Genomic DNA, 27668 nt, shown 5'->3' on the forward strand with positions numbered 1-27668 from the left:
ATCATTCTCTTCTCCTCTATTATATCCTCCCACCAATCTTATCAGATAGGCTAGTCTGAGAATGTGTACCTAGCTAAAGATCACTGAGCAATCTTCCATGGCAGAGTGAGAATTCAAAACTGAAACTCAAACCTCCCAGTTCCTAGTCTGAAACTCTAATTACTATATTGGCTTTCACGGGGTGGCTACTGTGGACTAATAGCCCTAATGAATCCTCCCTCAAGGGCCAAATTGGCCCTGTAAAGGGCCCTGCCTCCTCCTCACACCTTTTACTGACAGAAACCAAGGCTTGAAGGATTACAATTTTGCTGTGGTTGCTTGGAAATCCCACAATGGCCACAACAGAGGCATTCATTTCTTAAAGGTTCAGGTGCTGTTTTTATTATTTAAAATTCCAGTGCTTTTTTTAAATTTCAGAATTTTTGGCAAATCTCCAGATTTAAGTATGCACAGATTGGGTCATACTGACAGACAGACAGAAGCCTTTACTGGCATTATAAATTACCATATTACAATATTATAAACAAAAAAGGGAATGTTTATCTATTAACTGAATCCATTAAAATACATTAAAAATATGAATTAAACGCTTACGTACAGACCCTGTATACGGAACACAAAGAGAACTAAATTTACCATGATTATTTTATGGAGAACAATTACGTTTAGCCAAGTAATGCTTCAGAAAGTTCGCAACATTTTCACAGATAAGTTCACAATGACCATTAAGTAGGAAGTTCATAACAGATGATGACAATATCAATATTTAACCTCTCTATCAAGGGATGAATATACATAGAGCATGGAAGATCATATATACAGTGGTGGGATACAAAAATTTTATTAACAGGTTCCCATGATGGTGGGATTCAAACAGTGGCGTAGCGCCAATGGGGACATGGCCGGGCATTCTGGGAGCGGGGCATTGCTGGGCGGGGCTGTGGCAAGGACGCAGCCGCTGCGCTGGTCCTTGGGCGGGAAATGAATGCACGCAGGCACAGGCTGCCACGCACGCCAGTGCACGTCCTGCTAGACTGCTTCAAGTTCTGCACGCTACTGCTGAGGAGCGGAGGAGGGGTGTAATTAAGGCAACAATCACGTGGCAAAATCACCAATTAGTAACCCTCTCTCGGCACACACAAATCATTAGTAACCTACTCTTGGGAACCTGTGAAAACCTGCTGGATCCCACCTCTGCATATATAGAACACTCTAAAAGTACATGTTGGACAGTCTCAACAGCCATTTTACACTGGCATAGTCTGTTCTCATAGGGGATATTATTGTATCTGCCAAATGTCATAGCATTAGGTAAGGCATTGAATCGAGCTAATGAGTATGCTCTGCGTTGTTTGGGATCACTCAAGATATACAAATAGTTGGCACGATAATCTGACCTGTCAATTCCCAAGGACTGAGGAGAGCAACTTTTTCCCCTCTCCTGCATCATTCCCTGTTTCTCTTGTTCTATTAATGCAGATTTGATTTCATTATAGATTCCGGTGGCAGACATGTTTTGGAATTGGTCAGTTGTTAAACCTATGTTGTTGAGCTTCTTATCTATGTCTGCTAGCCATTTTACAGACACAGATTCTGACAGAAATTGATATAAAAGACTGGTAGGACTAGTCTTGAAATGAATTCGAGTCCAGTATCTGAAAGCTCTTGTCCATGCATGGTCATACTGAGAATTAAATATATTGATAACCCTACTAAGGATGGCACTGCAAATGAATTAGGATAGTAATGACTTCCTCCTGCCATGCCACTCCAGTGATTTCTTGTAGACAGGAGGGGTCTAATGTTCATAATCAATGGAGCAGGAACAACATCTTAATTTGTGCACTGAGTTTTCAGGTATAGAAAGGTTACTTCTGTTTCATTAAAAGAAAGGCTGCTGTAAACCAACAGAGTAGAGAACGATCTATAGCAGGGAAGCCCGTATTGAGAAGTATTAAAAGTAAGTATTAAAACAAAAATCATGCATTCTTCATTTAGTGAAAGTATCAGAATGAAAAATTTTAAAGCAAGACATTCTCTTCCCCACCCCCCTCCTTTCCTAATACCCAGATGCAGAAAAAGCCCTCCCCCTCAAAAAACCCCACCACCAAAAAGCACTCCACAGGGCTTAATGGACTTACACCACCCAAAAGGGTGGCGTAAATCCAACCCTGGGGCCACAGCACAACTGGCTGCAAACCAGGAGTGTAAGCCAACTAATGTCAGCTCCACCCTCAGGAACACCTCCACTGTGTTGTGGTTGTTGTTGTTATCATTATTATCATTATATTTACTATACTGCCTACCCCAGAAGGGCAGTAAGTGTCCCAGGGATGGCACTGTACCTACTCCCAGAATTGCTTTAACCCCTCCCCCTCTGGATTGGGTCATGAGTCTCTAAAAAGCAAAACATTGTTGTCTGTTAATGTTTTTCTCTTAATTTCAATTTGAAAAACATTATCATAAAATGACTGTAGTGGGAAGTAGTGTCACATGAATTGTGACAACCCCACAGAGTTTTCAAGACATTCAGAGATAGTTTGCCACTGCCTGCCTCCATGTGAGCTTAGAGTTCTGTGAGAACTGTGACTGGCCCAAGGTTACCCAACATCCTTCATGTGGCAAAGTGGGGAATCAAACCCAGAGGCGTAGCTGGGCCATACTGTGCTCGGTGCACACTGTGTTTTCTGCACCACCCTCCTCCATGGCACCCTGCCCCCTGCCCCCCATTACCTTAGTGAAACAGTGCAGGCTGGAGAAGCGGCCTGTTCCCTTCAGGCTGAAAACAGCCTGGTGGGAACTACACTTCACCTGAGACCTTGAGGCTTGCAAGGTCCCCTGTAAAGTGTAGTCCCCACTAGGCTGTTTTCAACATGAAGGGAACAGGCCAATTCTCCAGCCTGCACTGTTTCACTAAGGTAAGTGTGGGGTGATGCCATGGGGGAGGGGTGTTGCCGGGGGTGATCCCCCCCAGCGCACACCCAGTGCAACACGCACACCCCCATCCCCTGGTAGTTCCGTCTCTGCTGAAGCCAGTTCTTCAGATCAGAGTCCACCACTTTTAACCACTAAACCACGCAGTTTGAAATATGTGTCAAAACAGAAGTGTTTATGTAATCTGAGTGTATTTTTTAAAAAATTGGATTCTAAGCAAATACACATATTTAAGGGTCCAGACAGACATCTCTCACTGTAGTATTCTAGAGACTGGTATGTGGAATGAGTTCCTCCCAATAGCTCTAGTCTCTATGGGACAGATCAACATTCACACTGCTAGAAGAGCATTATGAAGGTTTACAAAGGCACTGACATGTACCAATTATGTCATCAGCATGCACCAGTACTCTGATATAGCTTCAGTCACTCCCTCACAGCTAAGCTTACTAGCTGTGTATCTGCACTTTTGCTGCACTATTATACTGTTACAGCATTCTCCCTATTACTTGCAAATATAGTTAACTAGTAATTTAGCTAATTCTAACTTTTGTTCAGCTGGTCAATGTCACAAAATTATACATAGTCACAGACTTCAGCTGCACAAAAATACACCATAAATCTGCTTTAATCATGGCTTTCCCCAAAACTGTCACAAGGGGATCCATAAGGGAAGCTTCTGTAAGTTGGAAGAAAGGAAGTTTCTTTCAGTTCCAAAAGTGACATACAGCCCCATCCAAATGGGGGGTGGGGTAAAAGAGCTAGTGGAGTGGTGCCCCCCCCAGGCTGGCACGTTTGCCCTCCCCAGGGCACTTATCCCAGCAGAAGGCCTGTGCACTGGCATCTGAGAGCCTCACAGCTCCTCCACCACAGAATCCAAATGTTTGGGCTATGGTGAGGCTGCGCTGGCATCCCGCTCAGATGCCAACATGGGAGGGGGTGGGATGTTCCCATGGGCAGAGCACTTCAGTTGGCTCCCGTCTGGGATTGAGGACTGGTAGCATGGCATACTGGCCCTTTATGTCCTTTCAACGGCTTTATGTCCATTCATTCCTGTGGAGCTTTTCGGTGGTGTGGAGGTCCAGGGCTTTTACCTGCTCCCCACACTACTGAAAAGCCCTTCTGGAGGCAGTGGGGCGTTGCTGCATCAATCCCATGGCCCGCCGTCTCCAGGTTTGGATGGAGCTGCCCACTGGCATTCCATAGATTATTAAAAAAATCTGTAGGCTAGCAATTTCTGTAGATTTATCTGAAAGGCTGATTGATACTAAAATCTTAAAAGTGATTTTATGCCAGATTAACTGCTATAGCTCCACACAAAAGAATCCTGGGAACTGTAATTTAATTATCATTAGAGGCTATTGAATGTTGGACCCATTTACAACTTGTATAAAATGTAAAAAATTAAGAATTAGAGATGTGGTCATATTAACTCTTAACTAGTTACATAGTAACTGTAAAACTTGTACACCCCCAGTGATATGGGAATGTTAACCCAACACAGTCACTAAAATTGCTCTGAGCATCCCACAGGGAACCAACACAAAAAAATTAGTGCATGGTTTTGTAATTAATAAATAAAATACTGTAGGGTGTCCTCTACATTCGTTGTCCTTTTAGTACTTTGGTTATAGTTTAATTTTAAAAAATCTGGATCCAGACACAGAATTCTGATAACATCAATTATGAAAGAACTTTATCAACATGCATACAACTCCCAGTCATACCCAAAGCATTCAAGAATAATACACTTTAATTATTCACTGGGTAGAGAGGTTGGCAACACTGTCTTCCTGTGAATACCCGAAATCTGCATGCAAACAAATGTATGGTACTCAGTAAGAGAGAGCAATATAGAGCCCTTCTAAAAAGACGGAGTTTCAGCTATGTCAAGAGTAGAAAAGAGACAATAAATTTACAATTTAAATTATAAATCATGCACTATGAATAGTGGCAACCAATTTGCAAATAAACTGCTATGAAGAGACCTAGAATGCAATGGATTGTTTTTGCCTAATTCCTGAATGAAATAAGTAAAACTGATTGGATGAAATTAATCATTAGATAAGATTTACACACTAATTACTATTTATTACCACCATACAGCCCGTTTTGTATTATGTCAAGCAATTTACAATTTAAACAAAGCAGGCAAAGAGCAGCACAATTTTGTTCCCGAGTCATTATTTCAAAAAAACCTATTATACATTTGTACAGTTGTGCCAGGGTCTAAAAATATATCATTACTATTATGATTCTTGTGGAGTTTGCATTCCACTTCTCACAGACTTCTGGCGGTGCCTGGCCCTTGTGTAGTAGTTCATTCAATTTCAACCAGAACAAATGTTTTTTCAATAGTGGGTCCAATCTGGTGGATGTTTGTGCTTTATGGGACCAGTCGCATGGCCTGTATGATGGAGTTATTCTTCCAGGCATTCCATGGAGTCAGTCTTACTTGGCTTACGATCAGCTTCTCTTATCATCATGCCAGAGTGCCAGTGTATTACATAGTTTTATAAAATAAGTGTATTTTTATTAATATTTTTGTAGTTATGTTGTTAATTGCCTAAGACCCAACTGCTGGGGAAGGAGAGATTAAAATAAAATAATAATAATCTATCCATCTAATAGTGACATATGGCCTCCGCTTATGGATATCTAAATCTATGGGACAGCCAAGCTAAAGATGTTTTCCTGCAAATTTGGACGATACCCCAGGTTTTCAAAAAAGTCTGAAATCTTTTTTTAAAAATGAGGAATAATTTAAGGAAGTAATATGTTTAATATTTAATTTGAGTAATTTGAAGGCCGAAATTGGAGAGTGGGGAAAAATACCACGTTTAAATTTATACATCCAAATGCAGAGAAGGAGGTCAATGGTTATGTTGTGCTGTGTCAATAAATTTTCTCAGTCCATTTTGAATTGTTATACATTGTCTTTGATGTGTCAGAACCTAAGTCAGGGTTTATTTTTATATGTTAATTTTCACAGAAGTTGTAATGAAGTTTTTCTTTATAATAAAATTTTTAAAAATACATTGGGAGGCTCACATTCCCTCTCCCAATAATAGGCCTGTCTCTGGAAGCCCAGTGGCAGAGAATACACCTGACTGGGAGTGTGAATGGAGAAAACAGATCTTTCTAAAACCTGAAAAACGCACACAGGATTACATAAAAACCTAAAACAAAACAAAAACATTGGGAGATTAAAAAATCCAAAATGATAAAAGGAACACCTGCAGTTTTAAGAACTAGAAACCTTCAGTGGCTGTCACTAAGCAACCACAGAATTCCAGGCTTGATTTCTGTGAGTAAAAGAAGGGGACAGGGCCTTTTAAGGCCTGATTGGGCCTTTGAGAAAAGAATCATTGGAGTCAGACTTGGCAGCAGTCATTGAGTAACTTAATACTATCTGACTTATATGACTTAATGCAGCCTGGCTGCTTGCTGATGTTCAACAGCAGTTACCCTTTGGCTGTTTCTGCACAGCCCAAAAACAGCGCCCTAGGGATGGTAAAAACACTGTCCCTGGGTCGCTGTTCACACCGCTGCTGCAGCACAACAGTGCTGTGCTCTCCCCCCAAAACAGTGGGAAAATGCTGCTTTCAAAACTCACTCCATGAGCGAGTTTTTTGGAAAGCAGTGTCTTCCCACGGTGCCATGCAGAAGTGACCTATGAAAGCTTAAGTGCTATGGCAATAGAGGGTTATAATAGTGCTGGGAGACAGAGGTTCAAATCCCCATCTTTCAGTGGTGATGTTAGGCCAATCATATTTTTAGCTTAACCTATCTCCCAGGATTATTGTGAAGGCAAAAACGGGGAGGACAATAATGTAAGCTGCTTTGGTCCACACTGTGAAAAAAGGTGAGGAATAAATGAAGTAAATAATACAATATAGTTAAAGAAAGGAGGCAAAAAAAGGTAGGCTGGTCAACTTCTGACAAAAAGAGAATAAGGTAGGAACAGGGGCAAGGATATGGGAATTTCCAGGAGGAAGGAAAGGGAGGGGGATACAGGGGAAAGTGGGGTACCACCCAAGTCCTTGAGAGTTCCCTACTATGCAAATGGCTCTGGCTAGTGGCTGGGATTATACAACTGGACCATAGATTTCCTAGTAAAGACTGCTGGGGGGGGGGCGGAGCTGAAGAGAGAGTGGAAGATAAATAAGTTGGTTATTGAGTGGGAAGGAGAAAAGGACGCAGGAAAAGAGATACTATGAGGGTTTTCAGGAAAGGGAAAGAGGAAACAGTTGGGTAGGGAGAAATTAGATGACTTCCACAAGTTCTTGCAGGTTCCTAGTTGTATCTCCATACACCCCACACTGATTCCGTCAGTGCAAACAGACAAAGCCTTGGCTAACCAAATTGCAGTCTTTATATTTTGAGCTTTTCATGGTAAATATATACCACACACAGAAAGTGAAGACAGCTGGCCATAAACATCACTGCCCTTGTTGTATGAAACACAATTTTGTATATTAAAGTAGATATAATTATAAAGTGAATACAGTTATATTACACTATTTTAATGGTGAGCTTTACAACATATAAGGCATAACCACTCAGGTGCTAGTACTACAAAGGTATATGGTTTTCTTATTTGGAGATATCAAAATATACTACTTAATTTGTATCAACATAAAATTATATCAACATAAAATTGTATCAACATTAATTTGTAACATAAAAATGCAGCTCTGAATGCTGAGTGGGCTGGTCATCAACTCAGGTTAAATTTTTAATTTTTTACCAGGCTTTTCACAATCTATGGAGAGGGGGAAAAACTGCCGTAGAAACTAACAAACCTGGCAAGCATTCTTCTAAACGAAATGTCATTGTTTCTGAATAGCCCTTGGAAAAGCGTGGAGCACCATATGAACACCCAAATCCATTATTACTGTCTATTGCAAACATCTATCACTTTTCTGCTGAGTATAAGTCTTTGCTTTTCTTCCAAGCACAAAGCAGGGAAAGGGCAACTGTTCCCACAGTTGTGAGGCATGGTCTCAGGCAAGATTATCTGCCTTTTCCTCCTCAGGTTAAAGCTCAAGCAGGTGGGCTGGGACATATCATACTATTCATCACATCGACCTTCAGAGGCACTCTGAGCTCCTCCAAAGTGTAATATAATGTAGCCAAGCTCCATCCATCTTACTGTCCTTAGAGCTGGGTAGGGACGCAGGATTTTCCCTGGTCTTCTTCAGTATTCTGGTGGTTCTGGGAGCATCTCTGAAGCTCAAAGTCCCATTAGCAGAATGGCAGGGTCAAGTGAAGTAATGTAAATAAATGTGGGACGTTACAATCCTCCTCCTCCATGTGAAATGGGACAGATAATCACAAATTCTAGTGGTGGCCACAAATTACAGCTGACTGCCAAGATCAACCAAACTTAAAAAACCCCTGCTATCATCTGAACATACTTTGTATTTTTTTTTAACATACAAAGCAGACGTCATGTTGTCTACTCTGGTAATGGCTTCTCAGGTTAACAGGCAAAGTTCTTTCTGAATATTTCCTACTTGAGATCATTTAACTGGAGTTGCCAAGATTTGACACCAGGAACTTTCTGCATGCAAAATCATATGATTTTCCTCTCAGTTATGGCCTTATCCCATTTATATGTGGTGTATGGATATTAGAAAGATCTGCTGCAATATAGATAAATGAGTTCCAATCTAATATTATTGCTAATAATCTAGTATTATTATAATGTAGACACACAGTGGCTTGAGGCAATGAAGTGGTGTGACCATGGCAAATTATTAAAAATGTCTCTCGCAAAATAGATTATGAAATCATACAGTTAAAAGGGATCCTAACTACTTGTGCACACTTGCTTAAGGCAAGGGCATGGCATGCCATGAACAGAGAACAGGCAAATATATCAAAAATCAGATGACCCATGCAGAGGAGGCAATGTGAGTTTGACTGAATAAAAATCTTGAAGTTAAAAATCTTGAAGTTGGTTAAAATATCCCTTCAAATACAACAAGAAAATGCATATCAGCAGACACAAAGAACTGGCATCTTGGTTTTGAAAGCTGCTGTGGAGAATGATCTAACTGGCAGCACCAAAATGAAGCTCTCTAATTACAGACTGAGTATATTATAACAAAAAGAATACTGTCCTGCCAACACTGCAATCCATTATGAAAAGCCAGACTCTTTCAAACTATACTCAACAGAAGTTTTGATATTTTCTATAGATGCTTGTTGCTATTTGTTGCTCTGGATAATCAAAGCAATTCAAAAGTAAGATAAGATAATTTAATATGCAAACAAATATCAGTGATGTGCGAGGTATTCAGTATGACCCATTCCACTGTAGCACTGGTACACAGAGGACCCGGAAAGACTCCCGTAGGGGTGGGCATACATCGCTTTATCTCTGCTAATCCCTCCAGCTCACCTTGATACAAATGACACATTCTCCCAGGCCCGATATGCTTATGGACTAAATGTAGGCCCTCCCATTCAACCTAAGAGCTGCTTGTACACATGCAACTGTGTCCATAAATGCATATGGATGAAGGGAAGAAGAAGAAAAACAGACTTTTGGGGAGCCTAAACAGTGACATACCTCTACATGCTCAGTTGTTTTTACCATAAAGTACAGAGTTGTAGTTTATTGAAAAGATAGGTGATCGTATGATAAGAATACAGGGAGAACAGAAGATGCCACTGTACATCCTAGCTATTCCATGCATATTTAATTCTAAAGCTATCAACAAGATTATATTAAGCTTATTCTACACATGCAGAATATCCAGTTGAATATTCTCACACATACTGCAAAATGACAGAATGATGAGTAAAGATTATGTTCCCAGTAACCACTGAAAGGAATTCCAAAAAGAATCCCATATACATAAACTGAAAGTAATATGTTACCAATGTTTACAATATGCAGAAAATGTTTACAATGTTTGCAATATGCAAAAAATACCTCAAGGCTTTTGACTTTAGGGAGATAAGTTTTTTGTGTGATGAAGAAGAAGAAGAAGAAGAAGAAGAAGAAGAAGAAGAAGAACAACAACAACAACAACAACAACAACAAGAAAGAGGAGGAGGAGGAGGAGGAGGAGGAGGAGCAGGAGGAGGGTTTATATCCCCCTTTCTCTCTTATAGGAGACTTAAAGGGGCTTACAAACTCCTTTCCCTTCCCCTCTCACAACAAACACCCTATGAGGTAGGTGGGGCTGAGAGAGCTCAGAAGAGCTGAGACTAATCCAAGGTCACCCAGCTAGCATGTGTTGGAGTGTACAGGCTAATCTGAATTCCCCAGATAAGCCTCCACAGCTCAGGGGGCAGAGCGGGTAATCACACCTGGTTCCTCCAGATTACAGTACACTTGCTCTTAACCACTACGTCACTGCTGCTTATTACTCAAATAAGCCCAAAAGTCAAATAATATTTTGCTACTGGACAAAAATACATTGATCCCATGAAAACTGGCACACACAAAAAATACTATGTCAAAAGTTGAACTATTAACCATGCATATGTTCTTTATTATATGGGACATACAGCAACACAATAAAAAATTCTCCCCCCATAAGAACGTGTTTACAGCAAGCTAGATCAAGGAAGTCCGTGATCAGGGCTATTATCAGGAGCATGATAGCAATTGTGCCTGGGCCCTAGTCTGAAAAGGAGACTTTAACTGCAGACACTTGTTAATTTTGTTAGCATTTTAAACATTCAGCAATTTGTTTTTATGAACATTATGTTTTACCACATTTTAATTGCTATTATAGCAAGCAACAAAATGGTCTGAGACTCTCCAGCCCTCTGGGAGGGCTTGTCCATGATAGCAGCAATTAGATCAAAAGCCACTAGGTCACAACACCTAGAAACTCAAACTTTCTTAGGAGATAGTCTTCCTGAATCTGATGAAAGATAATATAGTTAACCACAGAGATTCAGATGTTCAGACTGAAGAATGTCATCCATTTATGGCATATCTGCAAGAGATGGAATGTTTCCTAATACGGCTCAGCAACTTTTGCTTTCAACACGAGGTAATTACTAAGTTGAAATTGAGTTGCATTAACTCTATAGGGTGTGTTTTGCAAATTAATCTCCAACTTAATTAACATAATGACAGATTTTGTTTTGCCTTATCAGTTTTTGCGCTTGAAGGAACTATATATCTCAAATCATCCACCTAACATCACTAAGGTACAAACCTACACTTGCCTCAAAATCTAGTAATGCTTCTAATCAAAATGGCCAGCGTTGCTACTGTTGATTTAATATGTTTATTTAAGCAGCTGTTCTGAAAAGAAGAGAAAAATGAGGGAAATCTCAAATGGAAAATGAACTACAAATTTTAAAGAGTGCAGTAATACATTATTTCAAGTATTTCTGAGTCTTCAAATATTTCACACACCTCTACTGAAAGGTGTGGCTCTGCTGTGGAATGTAATAAGCATATGATTCATGAGACCAATTCTACCAGCTCTCCCTTATCTGAGTAATCCTTCCAAGCCAAATGGATTTTTCACCAAAGGTGTGCAAGATTAACAAAAGAAGTCACTTATCTCTGATCCCTAAAAGCCTTCCCACAATTCAGGGCAGGTAACTAAAACAGTCCCTTAATGACTCCTCTAGTCAACTGAAGAATTTAGGATTGGCAAGAACTTGTGCTTTTTTGCAGAGAAAGCCTTCGACAATACAACTTGTGCTTTCTCTGCAAAACAGGAAATGAGGAAACACACAAACGTTAGGAATGGACTGTTCTGGCCTCCTGTAATGCCTGCTAGTATCTCATGACCTTTAAAAAGTGAAGGGAAAAGAAAAAGAAAAAAAAATCAGAGAATCTCTCACGTACTGGGAGATGTAAGCATAAATTATGTGCCTCTTATACAAGCAGAATCCTATTCAGTTCAAGAGACTTGGTACCATATTATAAGAAGACTACAATCCTATATTTACTTGGGTATAGGCCCCACTAAATTCTACGTAGACATGAATTACGTAGGGCTGCAAAAGTTTCATAACCAAACTCAAACATTTTTTTTAAATAAATCCTATCTTTGGTAGGAATTACTCTTATATAATAGCACAAAGGACTCTAAAATTAAAATTAAGAAGTGTGAACAATACACAAATCATTGTTAGAAGAGTGAATGAAGGAAATGAGGACCTGTTATTAACCCCTTCATGACTACTTTACAGCCTGATCCTCACACAAAAAGAAGAACCCAGACCTATTTTGCCAGGTTGAAACTAATACAAATGAAGCAGCTTAGGAAAGACTTGTACAAATATGAATATGTGTTTACTATTTAATGAAACTAAGGATCAGCAAGTTTTATTTTATTTTGTCATTAGTAAGAAGCAAGAGTAAGGATCCAAACATTAGTTAGATGTTGAGGCGCTAGCCATGCAGATGAAATAACTACATCTACAATTACCAGAATTCTTTTCAACTGAAGTTAGATTACTTACTAGGTATACTTTTATTCCCAATGCAGAAGTGACCCAAGTTACAATATTCTCCTTTTTTTTACCCCAACTATTAGTCATCTCTTTCATTTCAGTACATAAAAGGTACATTCAGATAATGTCCCCTGCTATTGGTGTCCTATTTTTACATATAGGTTTTCCTGCTCCTTTAGTACTGTGCTCAACTGTAGTCACTAACCTGGATAGCTTTAAAAGGCCACTAACCTGGATAGCTTTAAAAGGGGCATGGACAGATTTATGGAGGAGAAGTCGATCTATGGCTACCTCTTTGATCTTTGATCTAAGTCGATCTATGGCTACCTCTTAGATCTTTGATCTAAGATTGCAAATGCCTTAACAGACCAGGTGATTGGGAGCAACAGCCGCAGAAGGCCATTGCTTTCACATCCTGCATGTGAGCTCCCAAAGGCACCTGGTGGGCCACTGCGAGTAGCAGAGAGCTGGACTAGATGGACTCTGGTTTGATCCAGCAGGCTAGTTCTTATGTTCTTATGTATATTTACCATGACATACAGAACTTCAGTGCCTACTCATGTCCCTAGATCGTTTTCTTAACTCATACAGAATGTGATGAAATCCTAGGACCCAGCTTGTACATACACACAGTACACACACAAGTAAGTGCCTAGAAAGAAAGCTAAGAAAAGTTCTTATTGTTGTGAAAAGGACAGTATGTTACATTGAAGAATGGCTTGTATTCTGCATCTCTAAATACAATCAGCCCATGAAGACATATTACATCTCCCCGTAAGATCACCATAAGCATACACAAGGACACCAGTGTCAGGGATGGCAGACAGACTATAATTAGGGTTGCCTCTCCCTTTTTTTCTGGCAGCTGTAAGACGATTTCCCTGACAGCTTCATTTACATGCTGCAACAAGCTTCATCTGTTGAACTGCTGGAAGGACAAGGACAAAATACTGTTTGGTAGCTAAACACATAAAAGATGAGGAGGCTTCTGTTAGAGGTCAAACACATCCCTTTGACCCATTTGAATACTGCTGGACTACAGCAGTAATCCTGTTTACACTTACTTGGGGATCAGTCCCACTGAATCCAGGAGAACTTATGTTCTCAACAGGATTCTGCTGTAGAACAGATTTAAAAAAAAACACAAGAGGGTAAAGCCTAGGACCCTTTTTCCTGGGAAAATCACAATTCTTTATGCCAATAAAATATACAGGACCACTTGCTGTTACTTCAGCATTAGTCAAGATAGAGCAAATATATCTGAAGGAGAATTCACATGCAAGGATGTTCTAACAAGTACCAACAATTTACAGCACATTAGAACACAAAAAGGGGAGAAAAGCCAAATAAATTTGCCCCTAAAAAGAAAAAAAGATCCTCTAGATTAATAAAAAAAATAAGGGGAGTTGTTAATGAGTAAAGAGCTCAAAACATGCCTGCCCTCTTCCACCTCCCCCTTTCTCTTCACTTGTACATACCAACAGAAACAACAGTCAATCAGGAATGAATTGCGAAGAGGGGATAGTGAGAGAGATGAATCTGAACCTTTCTCTTCTGTCCTTTATAAAAGCTGCCACTCAGTTAGCAGAGATTGCTCTAATTACTGTGACAATTCTGCACCCTGTGCAAACAACTTGTGTGTTCTGGACAGGTTTCTCTGCAAGTTTGAAATTCTTGGCCTGAGAACCACGCTTGTCTAAAAGAGGTTTCCCCATTTGGGGCTCAGAATGCAACATTAACAAGTTGTCTCTCTTTTGAACCCTCTTTATTCTCCTCTTTTCCAATTGCCTGATTTAAAGCTAAATGGAAAATTGTCAAGACTTTTCTTCCCACAAACCCCCATAGAGTCCCTAGTGAATTGGAACACATGGTAACCAAAGGAATTTCCTACTGTCAGTTTATGCTGAATAGCACCTGAGAACATAGTATACCTATCATAATTATAAATATCATACACAGCCAGTAAACAAAACTTTGATTAAATTAATGAAATAGATGTTACAATTTAATTTCATTTATTTGAGCAGCCAAATAGATATTTCAGACAGCTGAAATTAGATAGCAGAAGTATTTTTAAAAATAAGCTAGGGAGCATTGCAGATATTCTCAGCAGGAAATGTGTTTTTCTCTATGGAGTACCATGCTTTTCTGGTAAAAAAAGTTATGTTCTTTATGAATTCCACTCAGATATAATTAATCCAATATCCCTTTAGCACAGATGTACATTTTAAATGGTGCTTTTACACTTAGTTACATATCTTTCAAGGTGAAGAGAAGGTAGACAAAAGGGCTGAGTAATTAAAAGGAAAACATTTTACATCCTACAAGGAACAATAAGCCACACCTCTTTAGAACAGACTTTTTAAAATCTCACCTTTCAAAGATGCATTTTTAAAAAATGCTACCCAGCAGGCTGCCATCATATTCTTTTGATATTCCATTCAAGGTCATCTCTTCTCATGAGACTGTTTGTACCAATGAATATTTTAAAATAATATAGATATTCAACAGCAGTTTATCAAGAGTAAAGCAGCTCTCTCTGAATACAATTTCTATGAAGCCTTAACTCGGTTACAAGAACAGAATTTTTTCTAATTCAATCAATTAAACTATTAAATTGAATCTTCCTAACGCAGGGCCATTCAAACTGACTTAAACCACTATTTGTATAACTGAAGTACCAACATGACCTGAACTAACTGAAATAATTTCCAAGACAAACTAGAATTTGGGGCAAACTGGTAAACCAGATTATTCCTATTAATATACATAAAATTATACCAGTTTACTCTCCCCCTTGCCAGTTATTGAATTTGCCATTTATTTGTATAAACCAAGTGTATATCTATACCTTATATGTAAATGCATATATATAAACAGTACATATTTTGATGAGCAAAATTTCATTGATCACTTATGCCAACGTAATTCTACTGTGTCAATGTGATAACACTGTTGGTGAATAGCAGAGCTATAAATATTTACAAATTCAATAAAAAGCATTAAGGGCTGTCAAGTTGCAACTTACTTCCTGCAAACCCTCATAGGGTTTTCAAGGCAAGAGATGAGCAAAGGTGGCATGCCATTGCCTTCCTCTACATTAAATCAATAGAATTGTAGAAGAAATAACAATGCTAATCTGATTGTGTTTGGATGAAGAAAAGGACTTGTCTCTGAAGGTTAAACTTATTTATATTAGTTTGCCATATTGTCTTGTGTCTTGTAACTACATGTTTTCATTGTACTGCTGTAAACCAAGTCTGAACCCCAAGACATTTGTAGATCATTTATATAAGAAAGTGGCCCTGCTTAGAGACAATATCCAGACTTTATTGTTATCAGTGGAAGTTAACTTTCTATCTGATATCCTTTGGATGATTTATGGACAGGTGTCCTTTCTGTATTATAATCCAAAATGTTCTTTGGTTTACTGTTCTTCAGTTTTGCATATAGATTATTGAATCAGACAGTAACAACTTTAAAAAGAGCAATGTTTGTTATCAACTAACCTAGAAAAAGAATAATCATACTGCCCCCCTCCCCGCCCCAAACAAGTTAACAATGAAAATATTTTCAACAGCAAATGCTGCCTGTACCTTCATGCACCGGTATTTTGTTGCTGTTGATGGTGTGTCTGAAAGGTTACTTCCACTGAAAGATAGTAGTGTCATGGGTAGTGTAAATAGTAGTAGTGTAATGGTTCTAGAAACACTTTGTCTTTCACTTTAGAATTTGTCCAGAATCTGTCATTAATTGCTTATTAATGGAGCAGCAGTGGCATAGTGGCTAAGAACAGGTGCATTCTAATCTGGAGGAACCAGGTTTGATTCCCCGCTCTGCCGCTTGAGCTGTGCAGGGTTGTCTGGGGAATGCAGATTAGCCTGTGCACTCCCACACACGCCAGCTGGGTGACCTTGGGCTAGTCACAGCTTCTCGGAGCTCTCTCAGCCCCACCCACCTCACAGGGTGTTTGTTGAGAGGTGGGGAAGGGCAAGGAGATTGTAAGCCCCTTTGAGTCTCCTACAGGGAGAAAGGGGGGATATAAATCCAAGCTCTTATTATTATTTTAAATACCAAGAAACTGAATGCTGAAGAAATGAACTGGATCAGGAGTCACAAACCAAATACTCAAACTCATGGTATGAATTCTGCACCAATCATAGTTTGGCAATTTTGATACCACAGTAAATTATGGTTAGAAAAACAAGGAAGTGGAGGAAAGAGGGAAGGAAGACATGAACTCATGACAATCTCCAAATCATGGTCTGGAAAACTGGTTTTGTAGCATTTGAAACTTAGTAGTGTAAGAATGGCTTCTTCATTTTACAACCTTTACATACAGTTATTATGCAAACCCAGAACCCCTAATTCTTTAGAACACGTTCAGTTCAATGCAAAAAATCATGTAATTGTATCAAGTTAAATTCAAGTGCCAGAAATGAAAACCTCTACCTATAACAAAATACAAGTATTTTACAAATGTACCTCTTATTTCTTTAGACACAAGCAAGTATAGTACACTCGGGACCTCCCCTGAATTTCACAGATATAGACTATAACCAGGATAGTATGCTCTATGCTTCTTACTGATATAATAAATCTATGACCAGGCTATATCACATACAGCTGTAGGTACAGACCTCATTGTTAAATACTCTTTCATGTTAGCAGAATCTAGTCTTGTTCTTGATCTTTGTTTTCCACGTGGAGGGAATTATTTCATTGGAGAAGCACTGAATCATGTGAGGTTCTATCAGCACTCTCAATGACACCGGTTCTGCCACAAAACTAGGTTCCTGTCAATTATGAATTCTGGCCATAGACAGAATCTACTCAGGTAGAGCATTTCAGTACTTTCCAACTAAACAACTACAACATTCTGATTTTCAAAACAGTACAACCTCACATATACAAAAGTTGGTTAGCATGTTGTGCTGTCTGGAGGCATACAGTTAGACCTTGTTATGATGGTAGCCCAAAAATAAAGCAAATCATAACTTCCTGATCTCCAGAGCCTTATTGGGAAATCAGGAAGGTATAGATACCTTCTTTTCTCCCTTCTGTGGTTATTACAGTAATAGTTATGTATGAATTAAACATTATTTTCACCAACCAAGATTGGCATATTCCTTTGCGTGCAAACTGATTTCAGGATTTTAAATCCTGGTTTTCACTAACCAGCATTAATTCTGATTCAGACTTTATGACAAACTATGCCTATAAAGGGAGGGAGAATCTGAATGCTAGAGAAGAAAAGGTATGGAGAAGAGAAATTGCCAAGCTCATGGCACATTTCCTGATTAAAATATAAAGAAGAACTTTAGAAACATGACATCTAAACAGGGCCAAAATTGAAAACTCTTTACAGGAAGGTACACATCTAAGAACCACTCCAGATGCTTCACAGAAGTATGATTACATACCAATGATAATCAAATACCACCAGGGATAAGGGTGTCCTGTTATACCATATACCTGATTTCATATACCAATGATTTTATGCCCCCTTTGGCATAAACTCCATTAAAAGAAAATGGCAATGAACACAGCCTGTGTTTATCATCAGCCTGCCATTACTGGCTATATTACTATTGTGAGTTGTGTAAAGTTATTATTTTCCAGATTTGAATTTGAATGATTCTGTGTGACCAGTATAAGGGTGATGGAGAGAACACTAGTGCTATTTGGCTGTGTAAATGGAGCCTAAATCAAGCTAACAAGTAGTTCTGGATAGCTGAGATGCAAACAATGGGGTCATTGAGAATTTCAAACATAGTAAAATGAACGGCATGGTCTTTATGCTTCTCTTATTCAAGCAGGAAGTCTCAGTGAAGTTGATGAGACTTCTGGGTGCGCAAAGAATGTAGAAACAGATCTCTTTCAGAATTAGTAGTCTATTTTCTAAGAAAGACACACCTGTGGTTATATTTTCTGCTGTAGATATATTTTCAGTACCCCTTTCCTTTTTCATTTGCTTAGGTATAAAGACTGCACTTGATTTCCACCAATTCAAGGGTACATTTTTATGCAGGAAATCCATCATTTCTCAAGGATTAATAATCTATATTCAGTCTAATGGTTCTCCTGATCTTCACTGAAATTTAAATACTAAACATAAAATTACTAAAATCCTTAATGGTTCATAATTGGTCCAGCAAATAGTTTTCCTCTGGGTAAATATTTACACTGTCCCTCTTTCTCTTTCATTCTGCATTGCACACGCACGCACGCGCACGCGCACGCACACACACACACACACACACACACACACAATTTGGCTGTAGCCTACATCTGCAATTCATTGACTTTACAATTTACCACATGTTGAGATGGAGAGGTCTCAGCTCCATTTGAATCACTGCACAAATATGCAAGTGATTTATCGTTTTAAAACTGAAGACTGCAAAAGAATGACTCCACTTTTCCTGCACATAACTCCTCTTGGCAGACCATGAACAATTAAAGTTTGTACTAATTAAGCTCTGTAAAATGTGCTCTGCCTTGTTAATGCCAACCAGGCCCCCAAACTTATTTTTACCAAGTCAAACTTTAGCTAGCAACTTAACTCATTCAGGACTTCCTATTTGATTATGAACAACCTCAAGAACAATGAGAATCAAGATTCTGGAGTGCTCAAACAAAAATAACAAAAGATGAACAGACCTAAGTGACAACCTGAAATTAAACAAGGAGTGGCAAATCAATTCCCTTGGGAAATAGACAAACACCTTGTTGATAACCTGCTAAAAAGGTCCTACTATATCACCTCTTTAATGTGTTGTTAAAGGATCCAGATTATCCCTGGAGACCAATAAGTTACAGAACTACTGGTTAGGAAAATTCATAAAACATTGTCTTAGACTTCTTGCACATTTACTCGTGGAAATGTATTTTTAAAGATGATTTTAAATTTTGTTGTTAAAAAAAATTAGTCAGGATTTAAAGGGGGGGGGGGGCAACTTGTGGAAAGAAACAAGTGCATTTCTTCCTGTCTGTCCCCTTGCCTAAATTAGTGTCTATGATCTGCACAGGGCAGTTCCCTCAGATGAATTGCTAAAATATCATTCCCAAAAGTGGGAATCTTCAAAATCCAGACTGATGTTTTCATCCATTTTGTGAGTTTCTTTTGTGAAAAATATCAACATGCAGATGAAAAGAATGTCACCTTTTAAAAAGAATTTTAAGATACACTTGTTAAATCTAGCAAGGGTGGAGTGGGGTGTGGAACTCTCAACTTTCGCTCCCAAGACTTTGCTGACATGTAAGAGTCAATCAGTCTCTATGCCTTCAGCCTCCCCTTCAGCAGCTGATTTCAACAATATTTTTTCAAGCCTTCAAGATCTCCCCCTACATGCTAACATTCTTCCTTAGACATCCAATTATTCTTTTCTAGCCTCTGGATTTTTCAACATTCTTTCCCAGATAGCACTTTTCTTTTTCTAACATGCTCTCCTTCCTCCACTTCCCATTTGTAAACACAGATTTTATTCAATTTTTTTAAGAGAGAGGAAAAAAGAGTTGTCCACACTTTAAAGCCAACTGCTTGCTCCTTCTAAACAGACAAATGTTTATCAGTCTATACTCTGGATCTTCTTATAATACAGCTTTTTAAAGAGGTCACAAATTTACCTCCTACTAATGCAGAGATTAATAATATATTTGAAGTGTGTCTTAATTCTGGCATATGATTTTTTTGTTCTCAGATAAATATGTTCTCAGATAAATATTTTTTGTTCTCAGATAAATAAATATATTGAAGGTTATATCAGGGTTGTGAAAATATTCTGAGAAATATTTTGCAGGATTTCTATTTAGATGCCTTGCACAACAATTGGTAAAGAATGCAGGCTATGGTGAACATGTGCTTAGAGCTCACCATATTGCCCCTTAACACTGGCAGTGTTAACTCTGAATCACATTTTAAAAGACCAGCCCTGTACACAGAACATCTCCCCCTCTACCCCCAAAAAACAATCACACTAAAAAAAAATCTACCAAAAACAATCTGAGCTTTCATGAGTTTATTTCCCCAATTTCCCGCCACCTTGCCAATCTCTCATTGCTTATAATTAGTGAAAGAAACCTGACCCACTGCCAGTGTCTGTGGACCTTGGATATTATAAGGCCAGCGTGGCGTCAAATATCTTAACATTCATAAGTATTATAGGCTGTAAATAAACCCTGTAGATTTATGACCCTTCACTGCCTGCCCGCAAATGACTGTGGCACATTTCTTTCAGCAGACCTGTTGAGGTGCAAGTTTGCCTTTGGTTGTAAAATTAACCATTTCCTTCACAAACGTGCCCAATTAGGACTCAACAGGCAAGGCTCTGCTTGCATGTTTGCAATAGCTCAGTAGAGAGAAAACACATGAATACACACCCAAAAAAAAAGGCTTGGAAGAATAGAAGACTCTCTTACTATACAAACAATAAAGCAGCTGCGTCTGCAGCAGTTAAGTCTGTAGCAGCAAGAGACAGAAAGTTCCCACATCAGGTAAGGTGTAGGAAGAAGAATATTTTAATTCCACCTACAACCCTGCATATGAAACAAAAAGCCCCATCCATGCTCTATCTGCAATCACTCTTTTGTTGGAAACCATTATCCACTTTGGGCCAAAGAGAGACTGCCTGTATGTTTAAAGAACAACCACTTCCCTTCTCTTCCTTCCTCTCCCCCCCCATCCCCCGCACAAACAGTCACCTACTCCTTGCGTAGGAAAGCTTTTACTAAATCCAGGTTGTCTCATGCTTAACAGCCAATAATCCAACTTCCACATAACTGCCAGACAGCTGGAAATGGGGGCCTTGCAGTTTTAGTCATGGTGCAGAAAGACACATATCTATGCAAAAAAGGGGAAAAAAACCCTGCAGCTGTCCTTTCTCTACCCAAATACACACACACACACACACACACACACACACAGCCAATAAATCTTTCTGGCTTTGAATACATGAAGCTGCGTAACTTTGAAACCAAAAGACAAGCCTTTGGTGTGCTTAGTAAAAAGGTTATATTTTCAATTTATTTTATAACAAAAAACAGTATTTGGACACTGTGTAAATATTGCTTAGAAGCATGGAATTTTGCTACATTTACTTCTACAGTCTATACCATCATACTGCCCCCCCCTTTCTTTCAAAGTGAAAAACTGGTTGCTAAACCCACCCTGAGAGGATTTTTCACCTTTAAAATAAAATCATGTTAGAGATGTTTCAGTGTTTTCTTTAGAATAACTTAGTAATGCTTGTTGATATTACACGCCTCACCAGCCACTTGTGAAGCAGAGACAGAATGGAAAGGTTTTCAGACTGTGTGCTTCATTTGATTGGTGTCAGAAGATCATTTGCAGTGAATAGCTTATTTCTGCACTGTTCTAGGAAAAACTTCACCATCATCGTTTTAAAGTTATAAAGAAGGTGAACAGTACACTCTGATAAATAGCTTATGCACACCATGGAGCACTAGCGCTCTGACATACAAAAATTGTACGTACATGTATGAACATCCACCAGCTATTTTAACACAATAACCCTTATTTCAACACTTGAGTAAGCCTTCAACCCTAAAGATTAGTAAGAATCAAAACCATCGCATGGGAGTCAGAAACCTTAACAATGATAAGCCATAAATATTTCTAAAGAAGATGAAAAACAAATTAGCATAAATACCAAAGAAGGGCAAGAACACCTGTTCTTTATTCAGCATGATAAGCATTTCATTGTTCTCTATTTAAAATGTAATGACCTGTGTAATTACAGTAATATTACATTGTATTGCAGGGGCTCCCAATGTCACACTTTTGAAAAGTGTTGTCAAAACAATTCAGTGGAGGGGAAGAGGGGGACTCCATTAACTCTTCACACTCTGGCATCTGTATTATTTTGCAGAACATTATATTGTTTGATTCAGAAGATCAAACACTGAAAAAATCCAAGGCATTATTTTAAATGTTTCCATTACCAAGTATTCACCATATCACAAATAATCTGTCCTATATTTTCAGACTCAAAAGCACTGTAAATTCAGATACAAGTACAAGGTGTTCCATATCTGACCACTCTGAAAGAAAATCTCACCCTCCTGCAGACAGCAAGCAAGCAACAGGGAGGGAGACACATGCAGCAACATTAGTAAAAAAATATGTTAGTAGTAACAATTATATCTCAATTGTTCTATTTTAAAATTCAGAAATATAGTTTCCCTTATTATCCACTGCAAACTGTCAGGGTCCCTATCCTAGAGTAGTCTCTGATGCATTACTTCATTTCAAATAGAGCACTCCTTAATGCACATTGGTCCTTTCAAAAGCCAGGCACATTATTTTATCAAAGGCAAAATTAACATTATGCAGAAGAATCTTTGTCATTTTAAAATAAAATTATTGCTATCAAGCTTTATGGAGTCTTCAGCAATTAAAGAATTATTCTGAAGTAATGTATTATTGATCACAAGCAGACTTAATGACACTTCACAGTTCTTTACATACTTTAAAACACAAATCCATATTCCTAGGAATCATCTAGAGAGTATCAAAGAAATGAAAGATATTTAACAATAAGAACTCTTCTAAATAAAAATAAAAAGACTACACAAAAGGCAAAGGAAATTATTGTACTTTTTAAATCACTGAAATAAATAATGTGCTATATTTTACATGTTATTTCTATATGATTAGTTAGATGCTTATAAGTAGCAGTAAAAATATCTTCAGCACACACTTTGAACAGTGTAATACAGAACCAACTTTGTCAAAGATTGTTATACTTTTTAGAATGCACAAATATGGATTTATTTAAAATTGGCATTCACAATTCTAACAGAGTAAAGAATTAAAATAGACAGAGATGGCCGATATGGAAAAATCAAAATACTTAATGAATACGGAAAATGCCTTTTGAATTTTTCTGATGATACAGAACCGTTATCTTTTATGTCAACAATACAATAATATATCTTTTACACAGTATATAAAATTTGCAGAACAGAATATTATGCTCAAAGAATGTGTCAATGTGGCTGGAAAGAATTGTTTTCATTAACTGATAAATATGGAGGGCCTAATACAAAAATTATTCAAACACCCGTACTCACAGTTCCCACTAATGTCAAAGGATGGTGGATAAGATAAAGTAGGAACTATAAAATGTTGCTAATAACACACACAAATAAATGTAAGAGACGAAACAAGAATTGAATCTTTCATCCCTTTTTTAAAAGAAAAATATTTGTTCATGTTCATCGGCCAGACTAATTAATATTCCAAAATTATTCATTGTCTTAAATAAAACCTACTTGGAGAAATGCTAAAATAACTTTGTGCTTTCAAACTACATAATTTAAACAACCACAGAATAACCACATATTCCTACCAACATGTAAAACAGTTTACCAATCCCATCATCTTCCCAATGACAAAATTGAGTCAAACACCCTTTTCCATTGTGAATATCAAAATATAGGCATTCCAAAACAGTTGCACCCAAAATTTTAAAAAGCAATAATCAAATCCCATGGAGGGTTAACCTCACCCTTGAAAACATTTAAAAATAAACATGTAAATAATATTTTGTCCTCTTTTCTTTCTGAAATTTCTAATTTGAATTTGGACTAGGTGAAAAACAAGCCTGATCTGGTAGTTTAGTGTTGCAAATGCTTTAAAAATACTGGTCGATGTGCAACAGTGAAAATATCCCACAGGGTAGGTAGATAGCAGCACCAATTTGGCATCTATTTAAAGGTGGGTATACTATTTCAAACTGCTGTCTTGTATTGCCACCAAAATGCAGAGGTGAACAGGTAAATTACAGCTTTGAGGAGACAGAAGTGGACATGGCTGGAGGAAAACCACTTCAACTAATAGATTTTTAAAAATACTGGTGTCAGGCCAAGTGCATACAAATTATGTATTCCCTCAAGGACATTGGCACTATGGTTTCTTTCCAAAGTCTTTTTTTTTTTTAGACTAATGAAGAATATATTATGCCTAGGCATAAGGGAGTGGAGTTGGCATAAATCCATGATGTAGTGTGGGAATGCCAGCCAACCCTTGACACCTCTCAAAAGTTTAATAAAACCACAATCTGAGGGCTACAGCAATTCAATCCATCCTTTCATACTGCCACACCTTTTGACCCTTCTGCCACACCCACAAAGGAAAAGCATATGCGTTCAATAAGAATATTGTTTTTTAAAAATTCTGTCAAATGAAAGCTTGCCTTCATTGAAATGGGGGGGGGGGTCTGTTTACATTAATCCTTCTTCCCTTCCCCACACAGCTACACACAATTAAAGGGTGAAATATAGTTAAATTTTTTGTCCCTCACAAAATAAAAGCAGCTTGTGCAGGACTTAGAGAGGAGCGGGCTTATTTCTTCTGAATATTTCAAAAGGGGAGGAAAGGTAGTTCACATCCAAGAGACTGACGCCGGAGATCTTTTTTTTTTAATAAAAGAAAAAAACATTTTGTCTTTTATAAGTGTTGCCTGGCAAAGGAATACACTGAAATTCTCAAAAGATGCACAAACTTCTCCTACAACTTCTAAAAGATCAGAGCTGAAAAGTAATTTACTTGTTACTCAAAATATATTTCAAACAGAAACTTCCTTTTTTTTTAAAAAAAAAAAGGTTAAATCGAAGAGAAGCTAATCACTCAGTGGCAACTATCCCAGCCTCTCAGGAGGGTCATGGGAGTAAGGAAAGGGTTAAGGGGGAAGGAAAGAAAAGGGGGGAGGGGAGGGAAAGGAACCAAGTCGCCACTCAAGAGGGAAGAAGAAAACAGAGCACTATAGAAATCACATAGTTTTGTGGAAACTAGATCGGAGGGTCTGCTGCTTGTAGAAGAAGGCGGGAGCTAAAAACTCTCGGATTTTTGTAACAACAACAAACAAATAGAAGTCAAGAGATTCAGCGGGCTCCACACGGGCAAAACTGAAAGCAAAGAAATAAATATGGCGAAGTGTAAACAAACTCCGCCGAAGGCACGAAAGTTTTGGAAAGTTTTTGGCAGTGCCCTAGCTGGGAATGCGGGTGGGGGGTGGGGGGAGAGCGAGTGGGAGATGCACGACCCAGCAAGGGAACTGATGGGGGGGGGAGGGTGAAACGCACGATCGCCGCGGGAAAACCAGCAAAAGGCCACTTACCGTTCTTGCCGTGGGCGAGAGGGATCCATTGGGGAGGTACGGGCCGGTCAGATCGGGGATCATTATAAAGGGATACCCAGGATACGGTGGGCCCTTGAACAACCCTCCATCTTGCCTTTTCGCAGCTAACATGGCGGGACAGCGAGGAGAAAGAACAAAATAAGAGGGGGAAACCGCGGTTAGAAAGTATCTATCGGGATCAAAACACTCCAAAGTTTTGCGTCCACAAAGGGTAAATAGGGGTGAGGGTGCTGGGGGCTTCCAGATGTTACCCCCACCCCCAGGAAAGGGGGGTCGAAGGGAAGCTTGCAATCACTTACCTTCCTCTAAACTTTCTCTGGATTTATCTCTGAAACTTTCGGACCTAGGCGGAGGCCGCCTCTCCGCCTTAGATCATCCAAAGGGAGAAAGCAAGCCATCAGAAAAGGAGAAGGAGGCATGTTGGGGAAGAGAAACAGGAGAGAAGAAAAGAACAAGTTAGAAGTTTGTGCAAAACTTGATGCAAAAAAGCAAAACAATTACACGTAACAATGCCCCCAAAATGTATCAACAAGACAAGCGCCATCAGGGTATGGGAAAGAGTAGCTATTCGAGCGCAGCTTCAGCCTGTTTTTCCCACGCAGTCCCTCTCCCCCATCCCTTCTCCCCGGGAACCCCAAGGTGGAGTTAGGCAGGTGTGTTTGAAAGGGGGGGGGGTCTTACCTCTGAGTCGGAGGAACTGTTTTGATTCGTTTCTGATTCATTGACTAGAGACGATTTGACATCGGCTAAATCCCTCTCTGCCGAGGAGTTCTCCGAGATCTTGTCCTCTTGCTCCCCTTCGTCTTTAAAAGAGATCAGTTCGTCATTCGCTCCCAAATCGTCCCCTCCACCGCCATTGAGTTGCGGCATTTTCCTCCTGGCTTATCCCACCAGCAGCAATTTTGCAAGAAGAAAAAGGGGAGGAAATGGGGAAAAAAAGGAAAAAAGGGGGGGAGGATAAAAAAAGAAAAGGGGGAAGTTTGCGATTTTTCAAAAAAGAGTCCAAGGTGAAAGTTTTTCCCCCCTTCTCTTTCCTCCTGGGGAGGGGAAAAGAGGGAGGAGGAGGAGGGGAGGGCAGTGTCCCTGCTCCTTTCCTTTTGCACCAGTGACTTTGGGTTTCTTCTTTTCCTTCTTCTGGATTTTCTCTCTCTCTCTTTCTTCCGAAGATCAGATCAGCATGTAAAGCGCGCACGCAGACACACGCGGGTAGACACGAAAAAATAATAATAAAAAAATTATATAAGGAGGGAGGGAGAAACGGGGGAGCGGAAAAGTCTAAAAATGCAGCAAACAAACCCCAAACAAGTCAGCTGTAAAGGGGGGGGCGCAGTTATAGGGAGCCGGTGCCGCTCGGATTTGAGTGAGTTGAAGTTAGACTGAGAGCTTTTCAGTTCAAAGGCGGCGCTGATTGACAGCTAGAAAAAGGGGGATCGAAATCCGGAGGAACGGAGAAGTCTGGGATCCAGGATTATTGACAGGGAAAAAGAAACACACCAGGCACTTAATGATATGCAGGAGGGGCGGGAGCTCCCTGGTGACGTGTGCATAAATAAACAGGAGGAGGGGGGAACTGGAGAAACTAACAATGATCCTTTTTTGCAAAGAGAAGGGGGTGAGTGAGTGAGTGAGTGAGAAAACGGGAGAGGAAAGGCGGAGAAGGAAAGGATTTAGTGAATGCGATGTTAGAGAGAGAGAGAGAGAGGAGCTAACAGTTGTAGAGGAATGACCTAAAGGAAGCAAAACACATGCTTGGCCACGGTATTTCAGAGGCAAATTTGCACAAAAATTTGGCGTGCAGAGTGAGGTGGGAGTGGGGGGAGGGGGTGAAGCAACGCTAGGCTTGTGTGTGCACTTTGTGGAGCACTCAACTATCACGCACTAATCTGTTTTAGCACTTGTAACCTCTGCGTAGTTGAGGGATAATGGAAGCCTTTCTTTTCGCCAAAACTGGGGTAAATTACTTTTACTGTCGTAAATATCTACAGTGTCTAGTAGGTGTCTTGTAAAAAAAGAGGGGATACCTTTCCCCCACTTAAATTGTTGAGAGAAAGAAGTCGGAGTGAGAATATGTTTTTGTTGCGGGGGTGGGAGGTGGGGATAGTTATGCTGAGCTTGAAGGCTGCGGGA

General features: G+C 39.2%; 1 protein-coding gene across 45 annotated transcripts in view; it reads right to left on the bottom strand.

Moving 5' to 3' along the window:
• Positions 1-27030, bottom strand: part of TCF7L2 (transcription factor 7 like 2) — a 266504-nt gene extending 239474 nt beyond the window's left edge. For all 45 annotated transcript variants that reach the window (XR_007245213.1, XR_007245211.1, XR_007245212.1 and 42 more), the window contains exons 1-3: positions 26223-27030; positions 25841-25907; positions 25521-25645 (exon numbers count right to left, since the gene is read on the bottom strand). Coding sequence is in view for 40 of the 45 variants with exons in the window: in XM_048504941.1 (XP_048360898.1) it covers positions 25521-25645; positions 25841-25907; positions 26223-26411 (381 nt within the window). In the remaining 5 variants the exon portion in view is untranslated. The remainder of the gene's footprint in view (positions 1-25520; positions 25646-25840; positions 25908-26222) is intronic.
• Between the last annotated feature and the right edge of the window lie 638 nt (positions 27031-27668).

The sequence above is a fragment of the Sphaerodactylus townsendi genome, linkage group LG08, assembly GCF_021028975.2.
Source record: "Sphaerodactylus townsendi isolate TG3544 linkage group LG08, MPM_Stown_v2.3, whole genome shotgun sequence".
Classification (NCBI taxonomy): domain Eukaryota; kingdom Metazoa; phylum Chordata; class Lepidosauria; order Squamata; family Sphaerodactylidae; genus Sphaerodactylus; species Sphaerodactylus townsendi.